Source organism: Xiphophorus maculatus, chromosome 3 (assembly GCF_002775205.1).
Source record: "Xiphophorus maculatus strain JP 163 A chromosome 3, X_maculatus-5.0-male, whole genome shotgun sequence".
Lineage (NCBI taxonomy): Eukaryota > Metazoa > Chordata > Actinopteri > Cyprinodontiformes > Poeciliidae > Xiphophorus > Xiphophorus maculatus.
Genome location: NC_036445.1, coordinates 17,385,436 through 17,395,615, shown reverse-complemented (window position 1 = coordinate 17,395,615; position 10,180 = coordinate 17,385,436). Strand labels below are relative to the sequence as shown.

The following is a 10,180-nucleotide window of genomic DNA, read 5'->3' as shown; positions in this document are numbered from 1 at the left end:
AACCCCAGTCTCCCACGGGACAGGCAGGGATACTCACCACTGTACTAACGAGGAGCTATAAAGGAGAGTTAGTAGGCTCTTCCTCCCAACTGTTGTTACACTCTATAACTATCAATGTGATATTACATAGAATGAAAGTGATAAAAGACAATAAGTGCTGGAAATGTTTCTAAAGTATTTATTTTAGGAAGCATCAAAATGAGTCAGTTTCTGACCAGTGGTCAGATGTGCAAAAACAATTATGCCTAGACAATGTTGATGGCTACAAAAAACCTATGGCCAACACATATTTGCCCAAGAGACATTTTTTGTTAAATTACTGGCTGTATACACATTTATACACATACAGACATATTTAAGTCCGTATGTATTATTTGCGTAGATTAGAGAAAATCCAAAATAAATTTAAGCTTTGTGCACCCAATTTTTCTTTTCAGTTTTTTAAGTACAAGATGTTCAAAACATGAATAATGCCCAACTACTTGCCCCAATGAGGAATGTATGCAAACGTCTCATCAGCACTTTATGCCACTCACACAATCCAGGATTTAAAATGTCAAGTCACTCACAACAAACCCGAAGAAGATTCAAATCTGTTTTTATTAAACTGTCAGATAAAAATCCATATAAAATTCAGTTTCCAACATCTTTTTAAGGTTTCACCAAAACTGCATTCATCTAAGTTGAATAAATTCAAATATGCATAGAGCAGCAACAAAGAGTAATCAGTGGTTCAGCAACAGAGACAAGAGTCTGATTAGAAACTATGCAATAAAAATCATTCAGCTTTATTTGTTCTTGCAGCAATGCTTTTCATGTGATGATAATTTTACACCAGCAGTAGATGAAACTACAGAGTGATCTACATTTTTAATATCCCTTCAGTATTTGTTTGTGCTCAGTGACTGTAAACCACCTCTGGAGCAAGCTTACAATTTCCAGAAATGGATATTTTCCTGCCAGTGTTATATGCGTTTAAGGGATGGGGCATATTTTCTTCTTCTTTTGGCCCTTCTTAGTCGCTTTGGTGACGGCTTTCATGACATTTTTGCTGAGACACTGTGGAATCTCTTCACGCGAAGTCATCTTGCAGCAGCGGCGAACAACAGGAGAGCCAGACTTGTTTGACGAACACAGACTCTGGGATATTTCTGCAAGCTGATTTGATTGAGGGAAAAAGTCCATATGGAAAGTATAAGAAATTCAGGTATAGATTATTAATTAACACAATAAAACGTTTTAGTGTGAATTGTTTTTGAACTAATCCCTTTAGATTAGATTCTTCAAACTTACATTTAGCTCAAAACAACTGTTTCTGTCTTGCTCCGGCAGGGGGCAGCATTGGGTCTTCAGTTGAAAACCGACAGGAAATCTGCACACACGTCACTTTGTTATTGATACGACTAAATTCTTATACAAGTACAGCTAAAAAAATATAATTGAGAAGTTAATTTATCTTAGCAAATGAATTCATTTATTTGTCATTCAACACACTCATATTTATTTCTCTTTTTCATCAAGGCACGTATTAAACTTCTGCATTCAGATCATGCTATATACATTCTCTATGATTTTAAGTTCAGGTCAGTTTGCTGACTAATCAAGGGGTAAAGCAACAGTGTAAGCAAGTTTTGGTACTTATGGCAGTGTGGACAGGTGGCAAGTCCTGAAGAAAAATAAGATCAGCATCTTTATAAAGCTTGTCAGAGGAGGGAAGCATGAAAAGCTCTACAATTTCCTTGTAGGCAGCTGTGCTGGCCTTGGGGTTGATAAAAACAAACTGGACTAACACCAGTACATGACAAGACTGTAAATCATCACTGACAGAGAAACCTTCACACTTGTATTTTGTGCCTTCCCTTCGTTCTTTAAAACTTACTTACTTTAAATTCCAAATTAAATTAAACAGGTAATAAAATGTACTTCTACCTGAAAAGAGGACTTTGGATTTCCCCCTCTTGGACCAGGTTAGACACTACTGACGTTGTCTCTGGTGCAGAACTGGCTTAAACTCAAGGAATCCAATGGTTGTAGTCCATCTTTTGTAAACATTTGTGGTCGCTCTCGAAGGCCTGACTCCAGTTGTGAATTTTCCCTAAACTCTTTAATAAATTTTGCTTTATAATCCTCTCAATCTTGTTGCTGGTGCATGTTTTTCTACCACCCTGTTTCCTTCCACTCAACTTTCTATTAATATACTTAGATACAGCACTATATGAACAACCAGCTTTTTTACCAATGCCCTTGTGTTTCTTGTGTCTTTGTGGACGGTGTAAATGACTCTCTGGTAGACAACTGGTGAACTAGCGATCTTTATCATGACTTTGTAGGCCATAGTAGAACATTTCTGTATGACATATCTTTTTATTAGTTTCATGAAAAACAAAATTTTCTGAGAAACACAATTTTGAATTTTTAAACTATGCCTCTGAAAATTTAAATTTACGCTTGAAATCGGCCAATCATAAAACCTCTATGACCTTCAGTTTTAGAAAGTAAATTACTCAAATTATTTTACTTTTTGTCATACTCTAAATATTTAAAATTCATCAATATTGATTTTCTGCAATAGTGGAATAAATATATTCAGAAAAAAACAAACATAGAAAACCCCCAGAATGTACTGCAGTCCCACCTGTTGTTGATAGTCGGGGTATCACACATCTTGCTCAGTGTGGATTCCTCGGCAGCAGATGTCGTGTTATAAAGTGGATCTGAAGAAATTGACTGGAAACAACTGTACTGATCATCTGCCTGGCAACACTCCTGTCCACCATTCCTAACCGAGCAGTACCTATTAAGCTCCTCACGCCACTGAAACAAAACCAGAAATTTCCATCAAAATCATTCAGTTGACATAAAGTATATTTTGAAAGCTTCTTGTACCTTCTGTTCGGCACAGATGAGCGCTCCCTTCTTCTTTTTGCAGCACTGCTTGAATCTCTTTTCCAGGCGGTTGATGGTCTTCACCTGACGGGCCAGCAGGTCGTAGCCTGAGCGCGGCAGACACTTGGTAGTGTAGAGAGGCCGGCGTTTCTGGTTGCCACACAGTGACTCAATGTTATCTGCTGTAGGCCTTCCAGGAGGAAAGTTGATGTCGATTTTTTGGGAAGTAGGTGCGTTGAGTTCTGGCATTTCTCCACGTAATGCTCTCATATTAGATCGACTCATCTGAATCCTGCAATCCAAGTGGCACAAATCCAAATATTTCTTCATTCAAGCTATAGAAAGTTCATAAAACAGAGAACTGTGTTTTGCAATTTGTCTCACTTCCCTTTCTACCATATGACTTATTATTCCTAGAGACTTCTCATTTGAGTTATCTGTTACTTGATGAGGCAGATGTTATACTGTGAGCTTTAGTGGATAACGTATCATTTGGCACAACTTTCAGAATGTTTTTTATCTAAGACACTTAATTTCATTACGCGTGCAGGCCGCCTGTCTTGTTTCTATTCCTGCAATCACACCAAAATGAGGTATTCTAGATCTAATGGCCTAAATAAACATTTTGTCAAATTAAAACCACAAACATTAATGTACTTTATAGGCCAACACAGTGTAGCACATAATTGTGAAGCAGAAGAAAAATGATACAAGGTTGAAATAATACAAATAAAGATCAGAAGCAGAAAATCTCCATTCAGCAGTCAAGAGGATCATGGTAACTCTTGGGAAGCTGCAGAGACTTACAGGACTCTGTCAGCAGGAGAATCATTACTTAACCTTTACTTATTTATTAAAAGAAAAGGCCATTGTTGAAAGAAAGCCATAAGAAGCATGTGGAACAAGGTGATCTGGTCAGAAGAGAGCAAATTTGAACTGCGTAGCATGAATGCAAAAGGTTAAGTGTTTGTTTCAGCACTGTGCCCAGGCCTCTCTGCATTTTGAATCTAGTTCTCTAGATACTACAACTATTGTAGTTTAAATGTTGCAGCAAAATGTGGTTCTACAAAGAATTGACTCAGAGGATATGAATACAAATGTATGCCACATTTGGATGTTTGTTTCTAAAAAGAATAATAAAAAATTCAAGCAATAAATCAATTTTCTACTTTCTGTTGGGTTTTTACTAAAAATCAAGCTGAAGTTTGTGGTTATAAGGTGATAAAATATACAGTAAGTGGCAATCCTGTTGACAGACCTTGGGCAGCTGTTTAGGTTGAAGTGGAAGTTTTGTGAAGAGCCAATCTCCTCCACAGGTATCTCCTCTGATGGCTTGTAGTTGGGATTTTGGGCATCATCATTGAAACAGCTCAGTCTGCTCATTCCTCTCTGCCTGCAGCATTCATAGAGCCGATCTTTCACAGATGAATCCTCCTCACAGAACAGCTCTACTGAATGCTCCCACTGGAGAAAGCACAGACAAAATACTGAATGTTGACATGCTGTAAGAAGCAAATGCTAATGGAAAATCTGCAGCATGGAGACATTTTGTTGCACAGCATCCCAGGAAACATTTTGAAGATAAGAGGCACATTTTACCCACATTTTTTAGCAGAAAGAAAATGCTCAATCGCAGGGAAGTGTTATGCTTCTTTTCATATTCACATTAATTCAAGTTCAAAGAGTAAAGAAATCTATTCAAGGAGTAAAGTTCAACATCATCTCATGTTTTTCATTTTAAATTGCATCAAGATGGATTGATTGCAAAACAACAGACAAAGCACGTCATTTGATTGAAAAACTTGCTGAGTCTGCAGTTACAAAAAACTTACCGCTTGTGTTGCACAACACAGCGTCCCTTCAGTCCCCCATGTCTGGTTCCCTTTGCAGCATGTGCTGAACCACGACTCCGCATTATTGACTGCTGTGGCCATGCGCTTTTGTTTGCTAAAACCAGAAGGAGGAAAGTAAGAGTCTGGGTAGCGAGGCCGATGGTCGGCGTGAACACAGATGGCCTGGATGTTGTCAGGTGTCGGTCGGCCAAGGGGAAACTGGACAGGATAACTTTGCACAGGAGGGAAAGAGCGGGGCCGAAAGCCTTTTAGGAAAAGACAAACGGCAAGCAGTTAATTGTTTTGTTGTTGGAGGTGTTGCACGCAGACAAAGCAGAAAATTCATACCTCTTGGTCCTGGTTTACCGTCTGATGCAGAAGGTTTTGACCAGAAGAAAAAAAAAAAGCATACACTGTTAAGCTGGATGAATGCATGTGATTAAGACATCAAAGGTTATTTACCTGTTCTCTGCACTGTGAATAAAAAGCGGAAGAAAATTGTAGTATTTATTTTGTTATTCAGGAAAACATAAGCTTTTTAAAGACTGTAAGAAGATAAACGGTACCGTCAATATTTAGAAGCTCTGACAAATCTACTTCTCTCTGCAGCATGAATGAATCTGGTACCTGCAGACCTGAAAAACACATTTGATTTCAAAAAGACTTTTTATATACCAATGCATTTTAACTGGTTAAAAAAAAAGACCAGAGACAACATAAGCTGAAAAACACAAAACACATTCCAAAAGAGCCACTAAATTCCACAGATTAAATGTACACCAGATGACAAAAATAAATGCATGAGTAAATAAGATGGATCACACAAAACAGCACCCCAGTCATATATCTGGTCATTAATAGCTTCTTGAAATGATGATAGAAATGATGGCGAAATTTTTCTTTAGGCCATTAAATAATTCTTGTTATCATAGCTGACCTGGCCTGAAGTGTAAGCCAAAAGGTTCCTGCTTAGGATCTCCAAGCCAGCAGGGGGAGCCCAAAGAACTTGCTTTCTTGTTATTTATAGCATCTTTATCAAGATTGATTCAACTTTTAATATATTTTATTGTTTTTTATTGCAGGTGTAATGTGTATTTTGAATTACATTTACATAAACTGGTTCTTAAATTAATTTAAAATAATTACATTTTATTTAATTTATTTATTTATTTAAATAAATTTCTATTTATTTAAATAGAAATAGTCAAAATTTCTATTTTGACAATTGTAAACATCCAAACTGAAATTTTAATAGATTGATGGTTAAGTTAGTCGACTAATACCTTGTAAATACAAAAGTGTATTCTCTTTTTTTTTTTTTTTGGCTTGTGTCATATTTAATGTCCATCGCAACTGTTGCAGTCAATCAGACGTGGCTCTTCTTGTTTACTCCCTTGAGTTGAGACATGGTAAATGAGTGAGTCAGAGAAACAGCCCAAACCTATGTTCAGATCCCTCCTTCTAAAGCTTTACTCAAAGAGTTATTTTTCTAACAGATAAACAAATCCACGGGTAGGATTGTCAGTCAGTTTAGGGAACTATTTTTTTATCTTGCTGGATGAGCAGAGCGTACAAATAGTTTTTCAATTCAAAAAGTTAAACTCATAGATTATATAAATCCATACACCATACTAATATACTTCATTTGTTTGTTTCTGTCCATTTCAGGTTATGTCTTAAAGCAAATGAAAACCTAAAATTTTGTTTCTCATAGAATAAAGATTGTTACAAAAAATAAAAATGGAAAAGGTAAATACTTTTAAAACTGAAATTCAACGTTCTGGTCGACAAAATCATGAGGACTTGTCCATCAGACAGGCATAGACACCCTCCTAAAGATTGCTAAAGAAACTTGCTGTTCTGACAGGTATGCTTCAATATGCATTAGTTGAAAGTTGAGTGGAAGGAAAACAGGTGGTAGGAAAAGGTGCACCAGCAACATGATAGCTGAACCATTGAGGAGATTCTGGGGAGATTCACATTGGCAAAAAGAAAATGCAAAACACCAAACTCAGCAATGCAAATGAGTCAAAGTTTTCTATTAAAGCAACCTGAATTCCCTGAAAACCTCAAGTTGGTCAACTTCATGTCAGACTGCAACCAAAAAGAGCCCCAACCAAGTATTCAGTGGGTATTCTCTACTATTGGTTGGTTCAGTGTGATATTTTCTGGCAATCTGTACTGTTAGGTTTCCATCAACAAAATTAACAAAAAATAATCATAAATATTTGTGTCACTCCATGTGTAATGAAGGGAAACACACCTTGATCGAGGAAGTCAGGGGATATTGTGACCTCACGCTGAAGACAACTTTCAGCATCTGGAAAATGGCAAACAGAAGGAATGAAAAAAGTTATGCAACATGGGCTGTTTTCATGCCAATTACTGCATAACAGACTGCTTGTAATTCTCCACTGAATAAAATGCAGAGGCAACACAAGAAGTCTACATTTTTTAAAAGAATGATTATAAAATCATTATTCTAACAAAAAAGCTGAATTATAAGAATTTATTTGTAAAAAAAATATATCCTAGTATATATATATATATATATATATATATATATATATATATATATATATATATATATATATATATATATATTTCAGAAGACTAAAAATATACAAAAGTTTGGAGGAAAGATAACGTCTAAAATGTACTTTTTTTGTATTGCCGACCCAGCATGAAGGCTCTCTCTGCTGTTGTGACGAACAAATATGGAGTCCTGCCAGGAAGCACAACAACTCTAAGAAAAGGAGGGGAAAACATCCGGACCAACCTTTGCAGGCTGAGCTCAGTAAGACCAAGAGCGACGCGGCGGCGAAAACTAACTCCCAGGAGGAACCCATGATCGTGTCCGTCCCGCTGCGAGTCTCCTGCTGTACGCAGAGGAATATCCTGACCCAGTTATTTTGGCAGGTCAAAGGCCGCCCAGGAAACAGCCCGGTCCGTTAATTGGTCCGACAGAAGCTGCTGCGCTGTCTGTCTGTCTGTCTGTCTGTCTGTCTGTCTGTCTGTCTGTCTGTCTGTCTGTCTGTCTGTCTGTCTGTCTGTCTGAGAGCTCAACCCTTCCGCAACCGGACACACGTTTTCACGGTAGCAGCTGGAGCAGCGGAGGCGGAGTGGGGAGGACTTGGGGATGGGAGGGAAGTTTTACAGCATGACTCATAAGAATTTTTTTTTAGATGTAGGATTTGGTTGGATTAAAAACTGAGAACCCACTATGTTAAAAGGTAGCATGTCTGAACCTTTTGATCAGGATGGTTATTAAGCATTCAACAGGTACTTCATCCCAAATCCTCGTCTACATCATAAGGGTGTCATGGCTTTGTGGGCTTCTCATAGGTTCATGCACAACACTCGAGTTAAACGGAGGCATGCAGGGATGTATCAGACACACATCTTCCTTTTGTGGCATCATGAAAGAAATCAGCCAAGCTTTAAGAACTGTGGCTCTGTGCCGATCTGGTCTAACCCAGGGTACAATTTCCAAATACCTTCTTCTGTTTAAACAATTGCATGGGAATGTCTGACAATCACGATGCTCAGGAAGCAGCTGAGTTGTGTCCAAGAGATTAAAGCAGTTTGATGTGAAATGTGTGTGTAAGTCTCACAACAAAGCCAAAAGGGCCTTGTGAAGCCATTAAGACAGTTCTTTATCTAGATCACATCAACATGTGCTGAAAAGTCGCTCAGAGAGGAAGAAGCCATAAGCCACCATGAAAAACTAGATGTCATGATCCTCGTGTTTATATTAGTAATTCCTTAGTTCTTTCTTGTTTACTACTAGTTGTGTTTTGTGCAATGAGCCCTCTAGGGACAAATTTTTCTTTTGCACTACCTGGCAATAGTTTTGCATTCCCTCACAATGAGCTTACTGCAATATTTGCTGGCCTATTTTGTATATAGTCACAAATGTCGATTTAAAATGTCAAATATATACACATATAAAGAGCCTCAGTAAAACGTGTTTATTCTTAATTCTTTGGTGCAAAAAATGTGTTGAAAATCAATTTATTCACTGCATGTTTATGTCTGTTTGTGCAAGGTTGAGATGGAAACGGCCCTTTGAACCATTCAGACTAGCAACACAAAGAAGACACAATCAAAACTGTCAAATGACTCATTACCCCATGATAATAACTCAGAAATAGTCCAAACAGTTTGGATGTATTTTTTTCTTTCTTTCCTACTTATGGAAAGTTTCTGTTTATATCATAGGTTTGTGGTGCATTTCTATCCTAAAGAAAAAGATATAAAACTTCAGATATTTCACAACGAGATATTAAGATACATGAAAAAAACTCATGAAAACCTAATTAATAGCAGAAAGTACAATGGCCACTTTAAGAAAGGCTTAAAGTATTCAGTCATGATGCATGAAGTGATCAGCACATTATTGCGAGAGAACTCAATAATGTAACACAAAAGAAAACAATTTCCACATGTCCCCTATAGTAGTTTTTGGTTTAGACACTTATGGTCATTTTTTTCTTAGTAGATCCCGTTTTGTTCTGCGTTCATCCTTACCTTTCTTCGGATTACCTGATCTGCTTCTTTGTCAGATGCACCACAATTCCCTGATTAGTCATTATCATTTATCTTTATACATAGACAATTATAGGAAAGTTGGATATTAGGAGATAATTAATACTATAACACCAAACAGATAATAAATCAGTTGTCATCAAAGCCTTTTTGATTGATGTATGGGAAAAAATGTCCCATTTCTGTTCAGATTCTGTTTCTGTTTAACAAGTTTGTCAGTGATTCAGTACATTTATACCCACACCCTCTACATGGTGTGCTATTTGAAGGCAGTAATGTGAAAATCATCAGGTCATGTTTATTTTTCAGCTATTAAAAAATCTCTACAATTCTAAAGGCAGTGGTAGTTTCATGGCTCTTTCTTCTATTTATTTGCTTTCCTTCCTTTCTAACGCCCTGAGTTTGACTCCGAGGTTATTGCGACCTCCACATAACACAAGTCAAACCAAAGCAAAACTCCCCTTTTCAGATGTCAACAGTTGTTTAGCAAATGTCTCACACTTTGCGTTCTGATGGGCAGATTTCAAAGTGGGAGGAGGTTCCTGTTTCCTTTTCTGCCCCTCCCACAACATATTCCAGACATCAGGATCAAACGTTTGGCTTGGTGTTGAGTTGGAGAGTCCCGAAGCTGAACAGATGGGTTGAAATCCTTTTATGTGCTCGGTGGGTACAAAATAATAAGCAACTCTTAAAACACGGATGTGCTGAAAGTCTGCAGGTCCTTAGTTTTCTTTATCTTCACTTGTTTGGGACATTTTTAGAAGCTGACATTTAGATTTACTGTCTCTTTTTCCTCCTCAGGGAAAACATTACTTTTTCCTCATATCGTGTACAATTCAAATGAAAAACAAATCTGTCAGTAAGGAAAAAACATAACATTTAAAAAGCTATCATAACCTCACTGCACAGGTTTG

The 10,180-nt window shown here is 37.3% G+C and overlaps 1 protein-coding gene across 2 annotated transcripts; it reads right to left on the bottom strand.

Annotated features, from left to right (window-relative positions):
* Nucleotides 1-581: 581 nt before the first annotated feature.
* ecm1 (extracellular matrix protein 1) lies at nucleotides 582-7,826 on the bottom strand. Of its 2 annotated transcripts, XM_005809116.3 has the most exons (11): nucleotides 7,498-7,826; nucleotides 6,982-7,038; nucleotides 5,285-5,353; nucleotides 5,181-5,192; nucleotides 5,067-5,087; nucleotides 4,719-4,984; nucleotides 4,145-4,350; nucleotides 2,887-3,178; nucleotides 2,636-2,814; nucleotides 1,294-1,372; nucleotides 582-1,158 (listed from the first exon to the last, which is right to left on the bottom strand). In XM_005809116.3, the coding sequence occupies exons 1-11, from the start codon at nucleotides 7,565-7,567 to the stop codon at nucleotides 976-978; spliced, it is 1,434 nt and encodes a 477-aa protein (XP_005809173.1). In that variant the 5' UTR covers nucleotides 7,568-7,826; the 3' UTR covers nucleotides 582-975. The 2 variants fall into 2 exon arrangements, with proteins under 2 accessions (XP_005809173.1, XP_023187072.1); XM_023331304.1 differs by lacking the exon at nucleotides 5,181-5,192.
* Between the last annotated feature and the right edge of the window lie 2,354 nt (nucleotides 7,827-10,180).

What these genes read in the sequence shown, in the direction of transcription:
- ecm1 (XM_005809116.3), bottom strand. Translation starts at nt 7,567, where the DNA reads ATGGGTTCCTCCTGGGAGTTAGTTTTCGCCGCCGCGTCGCTCTTGGTC. An exon ending in CCCTGACTTCCTCGATCAAG is followed by an intron (nt 5,354 to 6,981) that starts GTGTGTTTCCCT and finishes TGTGTTTTTCAG; the next exon opens with GTCTGCAGGTACCAGATTCA. An exon ending in TCATCTGTGCCGAACAGAAG is followed by an intron (nt 2,815 to 2,886) that starts GTACAAGAAGCT and finishes GTTTTGTTTCAG; the next exon opens with TGGCGTGAGGAGCTTAATAG.